Raw genomic sequence first — 17,815 nt, 5'->3', positions numbered from 1 at the left:
GATTCTGCTCAATTGTCATGGAGACTTTGGGTTCTCCCTGAGTGACTCAGCTTTGACTCTGCTATTCTCGGTCATCATCCTTTTGCCCCTGCCAGGCATCGACTCATGTTGACATGAGGAACCCACTTCATTGTTAATATAAGACGGAAATCAGGGCCATGTAACCGGGTCTCTGGTTGTGTGTACTGCTAACCATTGTTCTTTCCCACTGAAACATGTCTACAATTCCTGTCGGTGGTACCAGCAGAACACAGAGCCAAGGCCAATGGTCAGTTCCTGGCTCTCATATCGCCGAGAATGATTTTGAATCAAGCATCAACAGCAACGAGATCTTGGATCTCCCCGTGGCCGAGAAGATGCCTACCGAGGTCGATATCGAAGAGTCTTTGGAAGTCCGAATTGAACGATTAGGCCGAGAACGACCGCCAACGTTCAAGTCGATATGGCAGGAGCTTGCATTTCTTTTCAGCGTTATCATGTCACAAGTGTTGACTGAATACTTTGTTTCTGGCTTTGGCGTCATTCTACCTACTCTAATCCGCGAACTCAACATTCCAGCCTCAGCCATTGTTTGGCCAGCCACGGCCTTCTCGTTGGTCATTGCAAGCACACTTCTTGTTTTTGGCCGATTCGGAGACATGTGGGGCGCATATCCTGTTTATCTTTGGGGATTCTCCTGGCTCTGTGTTTGGAGTATCATCTGTGGATTCAGTATCAATCCCATGATGCTCAACTTCTGTCGAGCTCTACAAGGTCTTGGAGCCGCAGCATTTCTGCCAACTGGAGTCATGATCATTGGCAGTGTATACCGTCCCGGGCCTCGCAAGAACGTCGTGTTTGCCTTATATGGAACCTTTGCGGTGGTGGGATTCTTCCTTGGTATCTTCTGCGGTGGAGTTGTCGGACAGTTTCTCAGGTGGTCGTGGTACTTCTGGATTGGAGCTTTCCTTGCCGCCATCAGTATTGTGACGTCCATCTTCTCAATCCCCAATGATCGAAAAGAAAGACGGTCGAACAACATCAAAATGGACTGGCTTGGTGCCTTGGTCCTTATTCCTGGCTTGATCCTCATTGTCTTTTCCATTACACAGTCCGCCCACGCAGATTTACGATGGCGGACACCCTACATCCCAACTCTGTTCGTCCTTGGGTGCTTATTCCTCTTCGTTGCGGTTTACATTGAAGGTTGGGTGGCCGAGTTTCCTCTCCTGCCTGCCGACCTGTTCAAAGTCCCTCATATGACACCACTTCTGCTCGCTCTCCTTCTCCTGTATGGCACAGCCGGCATCGTGCTTCTTTATGCGACACAATATTTCCAGAACATCCTCGATACCTCACCACTCGAAATCGTTGCCTGGTACACGCCTATGGTGGTGGGAGGACTTTTCCTAAGTCTGATTGAAGGGTTTATCTTACATATGGTGCCTGGCCGAATACTCCTGGTCATTTCAGCCCTTGGGGCCGTGGGTTGTCAGGTTCTTCTGGCAACGCTCCCAGACTCACCAAATTACTGGGCATGGATCTTCCCGGCTATGGTCTTGTGCACCGTAGGGATCGACCTTTCATACACCCTGGCCTCAGTATTCGTCACAACACAATTCCCAAAAGCAAGACAAGGATTAGCGGGAGGGCTACTCAACTCCGTTCTGCAGCTCGGAGTTGCTCTTCTGCTGGGGTTTTCTGACATCATCCAGTCTTACACGGTGGATGAGGTCGGCTTGAAACATAGCTATAAGAACGTGTTCTGGCTGGGAACGGCGGCTGCTTGTGTCTCAGTGGTAGTGATTGCTGTCTGGGGAGGAATTCCCAGAGCAAAGAGCGACCTGACTGCGGATGAGAAGCTTGAGCTTGAGCGCGAGGCAACGAGGATTTCTTCACAATCGGTTGAACATACAACGACGAGATAAAGATGAGATAAAGATGAGATGACACATAGATGTACATATATTCTTAGAGGCATAGCATGAATCACAGTATAACGAATTGTATGACACGACGAGACCAGGTCTGGTATTGGGGTATCTTGTCCTTCCCTGCACTTGTCTGGCATGCACATGTCCACGCATAGGTGAAGAGTTATACCTCGCAAGTTTATCAACCATTTGCCAGTAGGATCTCCATTTGATGGGCATATGTACAGGCTGCATATATGGCTCAGCCTTGTAGGTCGCCCTGATGCTCCGCCTTGTACGAATATAGTTTAGCGCAGCGTATTGACCAATCAAAACGGCGACTTCTACGTCTAATTCGATTCCTTCGCATTTGTTTGTCGCCTCGCGTCCGGCCCCAGCCCACCACTTTGTCACGTTTTGAACGACTCTAAGCATCGTGATTCGAGTTTGAGATCTGTGGTATCGAATGAGATAGATTCCTTGAAGGAGCCTCACTGCACCGGCATACCATCCATTGACCAATCCGCCTGTTTCATCATACGCAATACCCAACGTGCCTAGTCAGCCTGACCCTAGTCTCGCCTAGGCAAGGTTCGAACGACGACCTGACTACAACATTGCCCAATTTGCTGTACTTTGAGTTTGAATCTTGTGCGATCCCTTCTCAACGTTCAAGGCCAACATCTCCCTGGATTTTCGCTTCTCTGACACCTTTCCTTTGGCCTAGTGGACCAAACTAGCGGAGCGGCTTAGAGACACTCAGCCTTGGAGCGGATATAGTCTTATAAGCTCTATGAAGTGGAGGGAGACAAACAGTCAAACGCACCATGCGATGTATGTGCATGATACGTGAGCCCACACATAATTCTCGGGTCCAAAATTGTGACAATGGATGAAAACGCCCAACCTGATCGGCAAACAAAGGACGGAAATCGCTGGTTTAATTTCATCTCATCTTGTTCCTCCCTCTTTCAATCTCACACCTGGAGACAGTCTTCGAATATCTACACCAACTCCACGCCACTTGCTAGCGCCGAATCGACGACAAAAGCATACACGGGAAATCGCATTCGGCGATCGCGAAAGCTGAGGATGTCGTTTGACAATAGCGCCAGCCCAAGTGCTCTCCGGAAGATCATTGATGATGGCAGTTTCTGGACCTTGCCTGATCTCAAAGTCCTGGAAATCATCAAGAATGAATTCTCCGACGAACTAAAGAGGTTGCAAAAGGCCACCTTCATCCGAAATCCGAATGCGCCGCGGCCCAGAGGCAAATCGATTTCGGAAAATTTATATCAACAAGACTTTGCTGAAGTCAATCGAACCCTTGTAGGGGTGCTGGCCCTTCGATGGCTACACAATAACCAATACGAGGAGTTTATTGGGACCCAATCGCCACCAGCGATCGTTCTCCAGCCCGACTCGTTTGCCTGGTTACGAAGGATTTTTAGCGACTTTATCAAGAGTGGAGATGACATTTACACACTCATCACCTCGATGGTGACCAACGACTTGGGCAAAGACCCCAATCTAGCCAGCGACTACGCGAAAAAGATCGGACAGGACATTTCCCAGGTCAACCACGACATGATCCTCTACCGCGCCGTCAAGGTCGGCCTAGTACCAGCATTGAACAACTTGAGCCTACAAAACCAAGACGACGTACTTCTAGGCATCAAACTCGGATCCAACTTCAATTTCGGACAATTGGCTCAAGCCGAAAACGCTCCTGCCTCGTTAGCCGGACTGTTGGAGATGCGAGGACACAAAAGAGCATTCGAGTTACGATTCTTAGAACAAGTCTTGGACTTGTCTGGCGCCGCCGGTCACGAAGATTGGACATGCGCCAAAAAGATGATCGAACCGATTTTCCAGTCTTATAAGAATGTATATGACGTGGCACATGCGATCATCGGCGGCAAGAAGACCCTTCGACAAGGATATGACATGATCCTGATTCGCAAACTCGAATTATTGCACCGAGCGGGATATAAGCGACAATTCGACATTCACGACCCGACGGATCGCGCATTGATGAGGCTCTTTTGTATTGGAAACACCACCGACACGGACAGCGCGGATGTTTTCTTCGCGGCGTTCAGAGAGAGGTTGTCGGATAAGACGCGTCAGAAATTAGTCAGGGGGTTGAATGTCGATGGAGGGGAAGGGTGTCCGGCGGTACAACCGACGTATATTCCAGCTATGCTCACTAAAGCTGCTGGGAATACTGCGACGGGAGCGGTTGAAGAGAAAGTCAGATCTATTACGGCAATGTTGAGGTATCTTACTCGATGTCTGGTGGTTACATCGGAAGATTTGGCGAATTTGCCGGAGACGATCACAGTGATTGAAAGGGATGTGAGGAAGTTGATCCCAGTGTTGGATAGTAGGGAGTTCAGAGAGAATCCAAATGTCTTGGACGATGAACCAATACCAGGCAATCAGGTTGCGAATAAGGTATCGCATGTGGGAAGATAACGTGGGATGGGATGGGATGGGATGGGATGGGATGGGATGGGATGGGACGGGTCGTGGGAGATGATATGATATAATATGTGTTTCATTCACAGCATGGCGATGGGGTGTTTTATTATGGGTTGGATTTCGGGGATACGGAGATAGGATGGATGGTTTGTTGGGATCGATGAAAACTGGACATGACATGACATGACATGACATGGGCATATGACCCAGATGAAAGACGGGACACGGAGTATCAGATCAGATGCATGATCTTGAACACCTCAAGAATCGAGATTGATGATGATAATATTGTCCGTTCAATTACCGTGGATATGGTGATCTGATCAATTGAAACTCGGCTGAAGCAGGATTAGTCGTGTTCGTTAACGTACGGCCGAGGGTGAGTGGATATCGATATCGGTGTTCTTCTGATGAGCAATGAATGAATGTATTGGGGCATGTCGTGGTTGTCGAAACTATAGGACTCGATCGACAGCGACCTCACAAACCCTACATCAATAAACAGCCGTCTAGGGTCAAGGATCACGGCACTTTAATTTCCATACAAACAGTCCCTCAATTCTATAGATAAGAGGTTTCACATAGAGGACGGGCTTGTTCATATCGATAACCTGCCCTATTGGCACCGAGACTCGGCCGTGGGGCGCCCTAAGACCGCCTCAACGCCCAATCTTGTGCTCGGGCGTCCTTATCGAAAAGTCATTCTAGCCGCTGATATCCCTCTGTGACTCTGTCAGTGCACCTCGGCCAAGGAAAGTGAAGGTCTAATGAGAACTAACTGCTGGTCAACCTCTCTTCACATCACTCATCTTACTTGACACGCTCTCTTTACAAGTCTTGACCTCTATCCTGATATTCAGATGGCGGCGACCTATATCCTATCGCCAGCCTTTCGGATAACCACGGGGTGTATCGGCCCCAAATCTGTTTCTCAAAAGACCAAGACCAAGACTCGAACTCGCACGGGTTGCAATACCTGTCGCAGAAGGCGAATAAAGTGCGATGGTAACAACCCCTTCCCTAATCATATGTTGCTGGCATGATGTCCTTCTTCGTTCACTTTCACGTTGTTCGCCCTTTGTTTGCATCTGTATTATGTATCCCTGTACCTGAGTGAGAAGCCCTGATATTTCGACATGCTGACCTCTTAACGTAGAGGCACGTCCGTCATGTTCATGCTGCACCAAATCACAATTGTCCTGCAACTACCAGCTCCATTTGATATGGGAGCAAGATCTGGCGACCTCGGGTAAATGCCACGGGCGGTCAGGAGTCTGGTCGAAGAGCTCGACGAGAACAACAAGAAACCCCGCAAACAAAAGCGTATTAACCCGCCACAGTGCGCAGAGTCCGTTGTCGCTAGTCAACCGTCATAAAGGTTGTGAAATAGTGGCCAGCGATCAGAAGCCTACGAAATCGCATATGTTTGTGAATGTGAGCATTCAAGAGATGCAGACTTTGTCTCAACTGGACCACCGACACAGAAAGGATGAGCTCTGTCTTTCCACATCTGCCATTTCGTCGCCTATTGACTCTTTCAACGACGGCTTCCCTCTACCTACATATATCAACGGGACTAGCTCTCCAGGATATACCCCATCGATGTTTCCTTGGAGTTATGAACATGGCCATGAGGAGTCTTTTCTCTTGTCCTATTATCAAGACGTCCTTTGCGCTGCCACCACAGTAGTCGATGATAACTACAGCAACCCACTAAGGCGTTTGATCATGCCAATGACTGCCATTTCCGAGCTGGTCTACAATGCAACTTTGATGGTGGCGGCGCACTATCTACAACTTGAGGCCCCAAGATACCGCGTCACAGAAATGTCTCTCCGACAAAGGACTCTATCCAATTTGCGACAGGTGATCGTTAATAGTGACTGGACCGCCGACGAGGTCTTGTTGGCAGTCATGATGCTCTGTTCTCTCGATGTAAGTTTTTCTCCTGTCAAATTTCCTACAAGCCAGCCCTCCCCTTTCGCCCTGAGCTGTCTGGATGTTCTCTCCGCACCCAACAGCATCCGCAATCAATGTGAATCGATCAAGCTTGCCTTCACAAGTCGTTCTGCAACCATTCTGTTTCTTTCTAGTCCGCTCATGTCCTTCTTTCTTTCTAGATCTCCTACCAGTGCGACCAAACCTGGCTAGCTCATCTCACTTTCTACCGCGCATTCCTGATGAGACGCGCAGAACAAACATCCTCGAGCCCTTCAATTTCATCTATAGCAAGATATGTCACCAGTTATTTCTCATCCCATACTGTGCTGGCCAAGACTTTGTATGATATCCAGGAACTGTTGCCCAGAACTGAACAACGGTCTTCCATCAACTCGATATATCCACCATGCACATCCTGGACCGCAACCGACCTCGTCGGATCGATCATGCCAACGGAAACTCTAGACGAAATCGACTTGTGGAATGGTTACAGCAACTCCCTCCTCCTCTTGATCAACGAGATAGCGGGACTTAAATACGATGTGGTGCAAATGCATCAAGGCGGCACCATCTGTAAGCTATCCAGGGTCGCGCTGGAAACCAAAATTCTGCGACTGCGGACGAGCATCGACCAACTGTCACAATCGAGTCCTGTGTTGTCAGAGACCTCGAGTTCTTCAGCTATATCGCCACAACAATGTCGCATGCTCGAAGCCATTGCCGAAACATATCAGCTTGCGGCCCTCCTCTTTTTGAACGAGTCTTCCACCCCCGCCTTTCTCGGAATATCGTCCACCAGCGATTCAGACTTGTCCATCCCACTCCTTGACGATGTCGAGAAACAGAACCAGGTCCGAGCGGTTCTCAACATTATCCATGACATTGTGCATCAGACCAAGATGCCAGTTTCGTGGCCGTTGTGGGCACTGTTCATTGCAGGCTGCTGCGCGGATCAGGAAGAGGACAGAGTCATGGTCTTGTCGTTGTTGCACGCCGCACAACAAAAAGCACCTTATGAGAACATACCCCAAGCTCAGAAGGTGATAGAACTTGTGTGGAACTGGCGGGATTCCCAACTCGAGCGTCACACTGGGGGGCGAGCTCGATCTGCCAGGGTCGCATGTTATGATTGGGAGGCCATCATGGATTTGAAAGGCTGGAGACCCAGCTTTGCGTAGTCGCAGAGAGAGATTTTGCTACGATATTGATCTTCTAACTCTTCGAATCATGTATTCCACCACCACATCGCTCCGATAATGTTCGACGCCTTCGGCACCTACATCTTGATCTTGACCCTCCTCCTCCTCCTCCTCATCATCAGAGACAATATCTGAAGCTCTTGTTCACCCAATCAGAAATGTCCAAATCCGTCGAAACGGCATCTTCTCCCTCGACTTGTGATGCGATGTCGACATTGGACGGGTCCTTAGGCTCCGGGTCAATGACACGGCCCTGCATTTTGTCTCGTCGAGTGTTTTCCCACGACATATACAAACGAAGACCCAGGATGGTCACGATGGCGATACAGAAGCAGGAGAGGATAGCAGCGTAGGCGGACTAGCAAGAACATGGACATTATCAGCACATGGGGAACACCTCAGGTGGGAAAGGAAATCGAAATTGCAGGATTGGCACCCTCACCTCGTAATACGGTGCCTGGTTTGCTTTGAAGACCATTGGACCCCCAATGTTTCCAGCACAGTAACCGATGAACAGGATTGCGGCAACGGTGGTCTTTTTGGTGTAGCCGGCGAAATTGCTTGAAATGATACTCAAGCTGAGGGGAAATCCGCAGGCAAAGACAAATGTCAGCCAGATACCCACCAACCGCCCACCCCGATTGGAATATGGGAGCTCGCGAACGAGAATGATTCCCACCAGAGCCAGCAAAAGGCTACTGGCCATGACATAGCATCGCATCCGTCGATATTTGTTCGTGATGTATGCGGCGATCAGCAGCACAACGAAACTAATCGCCGGTCCAGGCATGCCGAGTAGCAGTGTCTGGAAGGTATCGAATCCAAAGCCTCTGATGATGAGACTTGCAAACTGTATGAAGACCATGTCAGTGATCTTGTATCTAGTTGTGTATCAGGGATCCAACGACCGTGGAGCCAAGGAGAAAGAAGTCTTGGGGACACAAACATTGGTCAGGCCTCCGTTGGGCAGACATATCATGACATTGTACACAAATAGAAACCACGTTTTCGGATCGATCAAGGCTTCAATGAATTGATCTTTGCGCCACTTTGTGCTTTTGTAACTCTTTTGAGCTGCTTGAGGACGCTGAAGGGCAAACTTTTGCTCTGCCTTGGTCAGGAATCGTGCTGTAAGGGGTGTGTCTGGAAGGAGAATAAAAAGGGCAATTCCCCAGATGAAAGTGACGATGCCAAAAATGATGAACAGCCACTGTTTGGAAAAAGGCTCATGTTAGTTTCTTTCTTCGACGGGAGCAAATAGATTTGATTTGAACGAAACGATACTTACTCGCCACGCAGCGATGCTGTGTTGGATATGGCCAATGGCATAGGACAAAAGTCCCCCAAATATGGCCGCAAATGCATTGCCTGAGAACCAAATACATGTTCTCAAGGCATGCTCTGACGGTTTATACCAGATACCTGTGATCAAGGTGAAACCTGGGCTGATGGTGCTTTCAAAAACTCCAAGGAGCACACGAAGCACTGTGAGAGATACAAAGTTGTTGGCTGCGCCATGACAAGTGAGCACAACAGCCCAGATGATCCTAGACAGCGTCAGAATTGAAGATGGCTGAATGATGGATTGGCCGAGGAAAGAGCGCTAACATTGTGACTGAAAGATATTTCGCAATTGGAAATTTGATGAACCCGATCGACGCAGGATAGCTGGCCACCATGAAGCCATAGTAGAATGCACTCGATGCCCACGAATACTGATTGCCAACCAGTCCCTGTGGCAGAATTCGTCAGTTGCTAATCCTTCAAGAAGGAACGAGGAAGATTCTTACTGTTCCCTCTGGCAGACCAAGAACTGCAGCATATCCCAAAGTGGTTTTGTCCAAGAATTGTAGAGTATAGGAAAACCAGAGGCAAGGAAGCAACCTATGTAACGTTAGTGACGATAGAATTAAAAGTCCAGAGCTATTCAATCCAACCATCGATCAATCTTCCTGACAAGAGCTTTCTCCTCTTCCTCACTCATGAGGGGCACGACCGACGCTTCGGCAATGTCGGTCTTTGTATCCATTACAGTCTCGTCAGGACAGTTTGTGCTCATTGCAGGATCAACTGTTTTGGCGGTCATTTCTATAGGAATATGTATGTACCCTCAGAGCTGTCACTTTGCAGCACGACCAGTGGCACGATAGATGTTGAGTTGATCTGGGGAAGGAAATATGGGTTATTGTTGAGCTGAGGTGCTTTTTTATATGTCTCAATCCATCCATTTCAACATCTCGCCTCGTCGGCCTCTCGTGATATTGCAGTCTTGTGGTTGTCCGTAAGAAGGTCCAACCGACGATGAAGACGACGACGGCAGATAGACAAACTCATCTATCCGTGTCCAAGCGAAGATCCTGCAGGTGTCACCAAGGAGATTCTGGGGAACTATGCTTCGAATCTCAAAAGGTCTATGCCCACTAGTCTCATTATGGTAATAATCTTTTCGCTTGCACCTTCATCCACGATTAAGGTTTGCTATAACACGGCATCCCTGGTCCCTGACTTGTCGCGAAACCCAATTGCCACGATGCCCAGCTGATTATGATGTTTCCTGGCGGAGTATAGAGTTTCTTTCATTGAGAGAGCCATCTACCTCGGGCTTCGCTTCGAGCTTCCTCTGAATTATGCACTTGCCGCTTCATCCCTATGATGAATACTATCGGTCATGGCAACGATGTGACGTGGAGCCACTCAGTTCGAAGAAAGTCAGGTGTGACGGCTTGTTGAAGGAGTCGCGATATAAAGAGGCTGTTCGAACCGTCTTCGAAATGTCTTATCGCTGATTCCTCGGATGCAACCACCCAGGACTAGCTAGCAGCAATGGCATTGTCAATAGATGAGCAATGCTTGCAAGGAGCGAAAGCCGAGATTATGATCCCTGGGAAAGGACCCGTGGTTGCGGATGGAACAGTGATCTGGAAGAACAACACAATCGTCTATGCTGGCCCTCAAGAGTCTCTCCCTGAACAATATGCGAATGTTAGCTGCAGTAAGCACAAAATATTGATGCCAGGGATGTGGGACTGTCACATTCACTTTCTGGGAGCCACATCGGCAATGATGCACACTTTCACGACAACATCCCAGTCATTGGCCGGAGCAAGAAGTGTTGGCGACCTATATTCCACAGTGATGGCAGGGTTCACCTCGGTACGAGAGGTTGGTGGTTATGGGTGTGAGTTGACCAAAGCCGTCCAAGAGGGCCGGGTGGTTGGGCCGAACATCTACAGCTCTCACAGTGCGATCAGCATGACCGCTGGCCACGGAGATATTCACAGCATGCATCTGGATGGGCTCAAAGATTTGTGTGCCCACGGACTGCCTTTTACTATCGCGGACGGGGTGGATGAGTGCAGAAAGGCGGTCCGTCTACAACTACGAAGAGGTGCTCGAGTCATCAAAGTCTGCGCCAGTGGCGGCGTGGTCAGCGACATCGACAACCCCCACCACCAGGAGTATTCGCTGGAAGAGCTGAAGGCGATTGTCGAAGAAGCCAGACGGGCCGACAGGGTTGTGGCAGCCCACTGTCATGGAAAAGCCGGGATCATGGCTGCTCTGGAGGCCGGGTGTGCTACAATCGAGCATGGCAGCTATCTGGATGAAGAAGCCATCGACATAATGATCGAGAAGGGCGTGTTACTTGTGGCAACTCGCACTATTCTCGAGGGTGGATTGGCCGCGCCTCAGTTTTTCACTCCGGGTTCGTACCAGAAAATGCTACAGGTTGCAGATGCGCATGCAAATGCGTACGCGCTGGCGATCAAGAAAGGCGTCACGATTGCATTGGGTACTGACTTGTTTACCAATGATGACAAAGGTCTCCTTGCATTCGGAAAGAATGGTCAGGAGTTGGGATATGCGGTCAAGGCTGGTCTGAGCCCTCTAGAAGCCATTCAAGCAGCCACCGCGAATGGACCTCTTACCATCGGGCCTCAAGCGCCCCTGTCAGGACAAATCAAGGAAGGCTATGACGCTGATATCATTGCTGTAACTGAGAATCCGCTGGAGGATGTGGCGGTTTTGGCAAGTGCCCAAAATATTTCACATATCTGGAAGCAGGGCATATTGATCAAATCGCCTTGACATTTTCTGGCAAAACGCATTCGGCCGCCGCCTGACAAGAAGGATGCTGTTGAGAACTTAGCTAGCATTTAGAGCGAATAGTTCTTAGGTATGATACTTTGTGCAGTCTTCCAGCAAAGCTTTGATGTTCTGCATCTGGTAATGTAACCAGTCAAAGATGAACTATAACTGAACTCGGCGAGTTCTCATTCCACAAAATAAGCGAATTGGAGAGGAGGGGACTCGGTCAACAGCAGCAGGTGGGTAGAAGAGGTCTCAAAGAGTCATTCGTGGTGCACTCTGGTCGCTTTGGTATGCCAGCGGCCAATCTACACCTAGCCTCATTTTCCGGCCATTTTCCCCACTGAAAGATGTCTACACCTTGGATGCCGCAAGCGCTGCCATTACATTACACAGGGGACTTTTAGGAACCCCAGTGGATAGTGACATTCTCGACCAGAAACAGACAGCCAAGGGCGACGGGTTAGGGATGTAGCATCGATCTCGCGCACTGCTTGAACAAAGCTACTAATGACCGAGAAAGCTGTAGTGGATGGGTAGAGAAGAAGGGTACTTATTCGCACTCACTGACGTCCCTGGATCCTAAGGTCCCTACGCATGGCTATCGTACGGATAAACCCCTTCCCTCATCCGACCCCTGGTCACAACTCGCGAGAAATTCCCGCTCCGATATCCGGGCCGGGCCCCATTCTGTCAGGACGCATGAAAGTGCATGAGCATAGGGGTACTTAGCTGCTGTGCCTAGGGACCAGTGTCACATCATCTCACATCATCAATCGTGGGACCCTTGAAAAAAGGGCACGTCAATTGCATAGGGATGGAATTTGGGATTTACAGCCTTGCCACAGATAGAGATAGACAGACACCTACAGGTAGAGATATCCATTGACTACATAAAGACTACAAGATGTGCGACTTATAATGATGATATCATCATGTTCAGGTACCCGTGGTACCCTTGGATTTTATTGACTTGTGGCGAATTATCCGTCGTCAGGCTGTGTTTGCTCATACTGTATCTGCCTCATTTCCGCTCTCCATCTCCATTTCTCCGCAAGCAAGTCCTTCACATCGATGAATACCTACCTAGCATGTAGTAGTAATGCCAAATAATCTATAGGTAGATAACTAAATCTCAAGTTCGTCATCATCACTCGGAACCACCCATTTCATGCTAAGTAGGTACCTAACCTCTGGCCTCCGAACCCACCCCACCGCCCTGGCGAGACGAGACGAGACGAGACGTGACGAGGCTCTGACGCACAACCACAAACGCACGTACACAGCACAATCCACGCACGCCACCCACATGATAGATACAAGCCCATTTTCATCACATGTGCGGATAATTAAGTTTTGCTAGATCATACCCGTACCTACCAGGCTACCTACCAGACTACTAAGAAAATATCCACTCTTGTCATGTATTTTCGTTTGACTGATACGAGATTAGAGATAGCTAAAAAAAACAAGGAGACGAAGAGAATCCCCCGGCTGCTTCTGGGAGTCTCGAGGATTCTCGTTGCCGAGGTTTGTTTTGTCCGTTCTATTGTTTGTGCTAATGTCAATTTTCATGTCATCGTCATCGTTGTCGTCGACTCGTTGGGATCGTTCGTTGGCTTGTCGGCCCGTTGTTTTGGACTCCGATTGGATTGCGTGGGCATGTGATATGTTCTGCCTCGCCTCGCCCATTCCTGTCCTGGCTTTCCCTTTCAATCATGGCGGTGGGCATTCTACCGAGTAGATGCTTGGGCTGGGTCCTGGCACCGACACTGATACTGGAGCCTGGTCGGTCTCGGGATCTCTCCGTAGTAGTTTGTACAGTACTCGTTCTTAGTTCATATGGACACTTCTTTCGCCTTCGAGAGTCCTTCTATTGCTAATCTTTCCTCTCTCTTTCGCTTCTTCCTCTTCTCTCTTCTATCTCTTATCCTCATTTTATCATTGATATCCTTTGATTCTTGCTCATAGACAGGTATAGATTCAAGTCATCATCGAGGTTCATACCTTGGAACATAAAATCCCTCACTCACTCACCGACTCACTCACCTATCAACCACTGATACAATTCGAGTTGCCGTTGTGCGCATTTGCCACTCTTCACAGTCTGCCGACTACAACCACCACAATGTCTGCTCCCGCCCCTCCACCATCTCACACTCCTTCACCAGAAAATCCACCATCAACCTCTCAACTATCCGAAGTCCGAGCCGCCATCTCATCTCTCCTCTCCCAACCAAGTTATGACGACGGATCTGCCGGTCCAGTCCTAGTGCGACTAGCCTGGCACTCGGCGGGCACCTTTGACAAAGCAACTCACAGCGGCGGCAGCAATGGGGCTGGAATGCGCTGGGAAAGTGAAGGTGGCGACCCAGCCAACGCTGGTCTCCAACACGCGCGAGCTTTCCTCGAGCCCATTAAACATCAATTCCCTTGGATAACATATTCAGACCTGTGGACACTAGCCGCAGTGGTGGCCATTGAGGCCATGGGAGGTCCACATATTGAATGGAAGGGTGGAAGAACCGATTTCGCCGATGAATCAGACAAGAGAATCCCACCACGAGGTCGATTACCTGACGGAAGTAAAGGCGCTGATCATCTGCGTTGGATCTTCTACCGCATGGGATTCAACGACCAAGAAATCGTCGCCCTGAGTGGCGCTCATAACCTCGGTCGCTGCCATGCCGACCGTTCTGGATTCGATGGAAAATGGGTCAATAATCCTACCAGGTTCAGTAACCAGTATTTCCGACTCTTGCTTGCGAATGACTGGAAGAAGAAAACGTTGGATAATGGTGTGGAACAATTTGTCTATGTGGACGAGGATACTCTGCAGGACGTCAGGGAGGCGAATGATGGAAAGGAACCTTCGGCAGAAGAGATTGAAGAGGCCACGTTGATGATGCTTCCTTCCGATATGGCACTTTTGGACGACGCCAAGATGAGAGTCTGGGTGGAAAAGTATGCAAAAGATAAAGACCTGTTCTTTGATCATTTTGCAAAGGTCTTTGCCAAGCTGATGGAACTCGGCATTCAACGAGATGCGAATGGAAACGTCATCAACACAGACAACGTTCGAGACGGATATAAGAGTGCCCCGAAGAAGAGTGACCGGCCTACCGCTCCAGAAAAGGATCAGAACAAGGGACAAATCGGTCATGAAGCCGCTGTGTTGAAGGAACAGAACAGAGAAAAATGGGCCAAGTTATAGAACGGTATCATGGAGCAAGTGTTGAGCGTTGTGGAGGAAATGGCGTTTCGATCTAGAATGGTTTTATCTGCACCATCTTGTGGAAGGACTTGATCTCCAGCGAGAAAGAGAAAGCGATACCCGACGATGTGAAGTCCTGACTGAAACCAAGGGATTCCTGGCGTTTTCAATAGAAATTGATGACTTGTCCATTCTTGAGTCATTTCCACCGTCATTCGACTCTCTTCTCAACTTCTAACATCTCCCAGCTATTCTGTGCATCATCACCAATGTCGAATCGCGACCAAAGTTCGATGGTTTTGTCCCTTGTCATCCTCGACTCCTTGATCAAAACCCAGCCCCATTCTTTCCAGCATGTTCCACACAAACTTCCTCTTTAGCCCTTCTCGAACTGGAATTCGTTCGAGAGCCTCGGACCCATTGAAGTATCTGAGAAAGAGTTGCCAGTACTGCTCAACATGTGCAGTTGCATGTTCAGACGATGGAGTTGACGACAGATCTGAGTGTTGCCCATTGGCGGGGGTCTCCATTTTAGATCCAATATATTCCAACCATTTGGACTCTTCCAAGGACGCTTTGGTTGGGCGCAAGATCAAGCTCGCCGCTTTGGGGTTGTGGGTTGGAAGCTGTCCTCGTATGCTAGTGTGGTCTGTCGAGATGGATTGCCGCCCGTCACTCGAAGGTCGACTAGCCAAGCTGGGTCGCTGTTTGAATGGGGATACAGAATTTGCAAAACTGTCGACGTTGGCGTTGCTGCTGCCAGAACTCGTCGAGAGCTCACGTTCAGCTCCTGTGAAATAGGGCGACTTTCGTTCGTTGGGAGTCTTGACTCCTTTTGATTCGTCCCGATCTCTTTCCCTTACTGCTTTCTTCACGCTGGGGTCAACACGCACAAAGGCAAACGTGCGCAGCTGAGTGACCCAGCCACCACGCATCAACCAGGCAAGAACCTTGTAATATTCCTCCTTGTGATCGCTACTCGGAATCAGACTGCCATAGGGAATGGGAGTGCCACTCAAGGAAAGTAGCATCTTGGGTAAAGAGGGCATCATGGGAAACGCGGTTTCGTATGCACGAGAAGCCGAAATTAGTTTGGACATATCAGCGTTTGGAGAGACAATGTACGTGTCTCGTTGATGTAGTGGAGGTATAGCAATGGCCCGTCGCCAGTATACCAGATGTCGAGCGAGGTGTTGAATATCCGCCAAAGGAATCTTGGAAATGACTGACATCTTATAAAAGGATTTGGTTGGCTCCGCTTTGGTGACAAAGGTGGTCAGAGGTCCAGACAGAGCGCCACCAGTAGCATGAATGTCTTTGAGGATTCTCTGAGGGCTTGATCTGAGGAGTAAAGTGAAATTCTTGGAGAGTTGCAAGGCTCCAGTGACTGATGCAGTGTCCATGTCGGACGCAGTCGAGACGGGGTCAGTAGCTGTGGTCAGCCATAGGCCAGGATCGAGAGGGGGCTCGTTCAATGACGGCAAGTATGAAGTTGAGGTGAGTGGAGGGATCTGCAAGGACACAGAAACCTTGGAGTCGAGAGTCACTGCAGCAATCTTGGAAGCGGAGATGTTATCATAGGTTTTGGCAATTGCTGCTGCTAGCGAAGATCGCCGGGCCATTTCGGTGTACAGTGCAGCCGTGGAGGATTTGTCGTGCAGGTGGTGGGCCTTGATGGTTTGCAATAACTCGGCCTGCTCCCATACGTAGTTGTTCCTTGCCTGTTCATATTTGAGGATTTTGGAAAACTTCCTTGCGACATGATCGTACATTTCCTTGACACGGGCTTGATGTTGAAGAGCGGGAGGATCCATGACAAAGACCAGGTGGAACATGGTCAACTGGCTCTTTGGAAAGGCAGCGTCCTTGTTCTTGTTGGATTTGTCTTGGGTGGGATCTTGCTCACCAACACTGTCTTCCTCGTCCTCTGTGCCTTCTCCGTGATTTTGGTTTGTATCAGACATATCTTGATCATTGTCATCGTCACTGGCCAAATCCTTCCTGGGCTTCAACTTTCTCCAATGTCCATCTTCCCTGGCAAAGACAGGCCGTCCGACAAAGGTCAAGTCGTTGATTCCAAGCTCAAACTTGCGCTTGTGCCAGGCACGACCGGGGGCGAGGAGGCTTACCAGGCCATCCTCCCCGAGACCAAGTAGTGGTTCCCAGGAGGGTTTCCACTCTTGTGTGTTGTTCTTGTCCTTCTTTGACGAGTACAGATCTTCCTCCTCGTCTGAATGCAGTGAACGTACTTCGGGAGCCAGATTTAGCCCACTGTTTATTCGTTTGTTGAATAGTTCAAAGTCGTCGTCAGAGGACTCTGACTGAGAGTCGGAGTCGCTACTGGAGGATTGGGCATTGTCTTCTTGGGCGTTGTGTGAGGAGTGATTGGCAGTGGCGGCTGCTAGAGGGTCTGGAGGGTAATGGAAGACGATTTGAGCGGCAGATCCTGTACGTGCCTGTACAACTAGAAGGATAGCAAGTAGAGATGGATTAGAAGAGGGTGCCCTAAGCGACATGGTGAGCAATGGGGGATGCCAGAGGGAGGATAAGGTGAAGGCCTAGTACAGGCGCGTTGACCAGTCGCGTTGTCATGACTTCTGGTGCACGAGACAGTTGTACTTGCACGTTGTTGACGGAGATAGATCTGGAACCATCACGAGTGCGTTGTCGGATAGTAAGGCTACCCGAAGGACATGATGTTCAACCTCAGATGCTACATGGTTGGCTGTCCATTAGAGTCTGGATGAGGTGGGTTGGGGTTGGAGGTGATGCTTGGCGGGAGGGACGCTCCGCAGTTGGAGAGTCACAGAGCTACGTACCTACGTACCTACGGAGTAGTAGAAGGTGCGAACTCACCACCGTGCCACCTACCACGCCACACACGCCCACCAAAGTACTCAGTAGTACTTAGTAAGTACTAAATAAAAGTTAGGAGCTAGGCACGGTAGGCCGAGGCGCCCGAGGTGCCGTCATACGTGCAGGGAGGTCGACAGGGTAGA

General features: G+C 49.4%; 7 protein-coding genes across 7 annotated transcripts; 5 read left to right on the top strand and 2 right to left on the bottom strand.

Moving 5' to 3' along the window:
- Positions 1 to 28: 28 nt before the first annotated feature.
- On the top strand, positions 29 to 2,018 carry PV10_08588 (uncharacterized protein). The gene has a single exon (XM_016373627.1). It carries the CDS (start codon positions 216 to 218, stop codon positions 1,905 to 1,907), a length of 1,692 nt encoding a protein of 563 aa, XP_016220538.1. The 5' UTR covers positions 29 to 215; the 3' UTR covers positions 1,908 to 2,018.
- Positions 2,019 to 2,292: 274 nt separating this feature from the next.
- PV10_08587 (uncharacterized protein) lies at positions 2,293 to 4,372 on the top strand. The gene has a single exon (XM_016373626.1). It carries the CDS (start codon positions 2,781 to 2,783, stop codon positions 4,368 to 4,370), a length of 1,590 nt encoding a protein of 529 aa, XP_016220537.1. The 5' UTR covers positions 2,293 to 2,780; the 3' UTR covers positions 4,371 to 4,372.
- Positions 4,373 to 5,188: 816 nt separating this feature from the next.
- PV10_08586 (uncharacterized protein) lies at positions 5,189 to 8,106 on the top strand. Its single transcript, XM_016373625.1, has 3 exons — positions 5,189 to 5,381; positions 5,533 to 6,311; positions 6,497 to 8,106. Exons 1-3 carry the CDS (start codon positions 5,237 to 5,239, stop codon positions 7,493 to 7,495), a joined length of 1,923 nt encoding a protein of 640 aa, XP_016220536.1. The 5' UTR covers positions 5,189 to 5,236; the 3' UTR covers positions 7,496 to 8,106.
- Positions 7,635 to 9,602, bottom strand: PV10_08585 (uncharacterized protein; the record flags this gene model as incomplete). The annotated part of the gene is made up of 7 exons (XM_016373624.1): positions 7,635 to 7,874; positions 7,959 to 8,366; positions 8,463 to 8,726; positions 8,805 to 9,063; positions 9,125 to 9,249; positions 9,307 to 9,400; positions 9,454 to 9,602. The coding sequence occupies 7 exons, from the start codon at positions 9,600 to 9,602 to the stop codon at positions 7,635 to 7,637; spliced, it is 1,539 nt and encodes a 512-aa protein (XP_016220535.1).
- Positions 9,603 to 10,268: 666 nt separating this feature from the next.
- Positions 10,269 to 11,602, top strand: PV10_08584 (uncharacterized protein; the record flags this gene model as incomplete). The annotated part of the gene is made up of 1 exon (XM_016373623.1): positions 10,269 to 11,602. Exon 1 carries the CDS (start codon positions 10,340 to 10,342, stop codon positions 11,600 to 11,602), a length of 1,263 nt encoding a protein of 420 aa, XP_016220534.1. The 5' UTR covers positions 10,269 to 10,339.
- A 1,601-nt stretch (positions 11,603 to 13,203) lies between these two features.
- On the top strand, positions 13,204 to 16,757 carry PV10_08583 (uncharacterized protein). Its single transcript, XM_016373622.1, has one exon. The coding sequence runs from the start codon at positions 13,731 to 13,733 to the stop codon at positions 14,814 to 14,816; it is 1,086 nt and encodes a 361-aa protein (XP_016220533.1). The 5' UTR covers positions 13,204 to 13,730; the 3' UTR covers positions 14,817 to 16,757.
- Positions 13,416 to 17,674, bottom strand: PV10_08582 (uncharacterized protein). The gene has a single exon (XM_016373621.1). The coding sequence runs from the start codon at positions 17,330 to 17,332 to the stop codon at positions 15,080 to 15,082; it is 2,253 nt and encodes a 750-aa protein (XP_016220532.1). The 5' UTR covers positions 17,333 to 17,674; the 3' UTR covers positions 13,416 to 15,079.
- Positions 17,675 to 17,815: the final 141 nt, after the last annotated feature.

Source organism: Exophiala mesophila, assembly GCF_000836275.1.
Source record: "Exophiala mesophila strain CBS 40295 unplaced genomic scaffold supercont1.6, whole genome shotgun sequence".
Lineage (NCBI taxonomy): Eukaryota > Fungi > Ascomycota > Eurotiomycetes > Chaetothyriales > Herpotrichiellaceae > Exophiala > Exophiala mesophila.
Note: the sequence above shows the minus strand (reverse complement) of the source record. Positions and strands in the feature narration are given on the sequence as shown.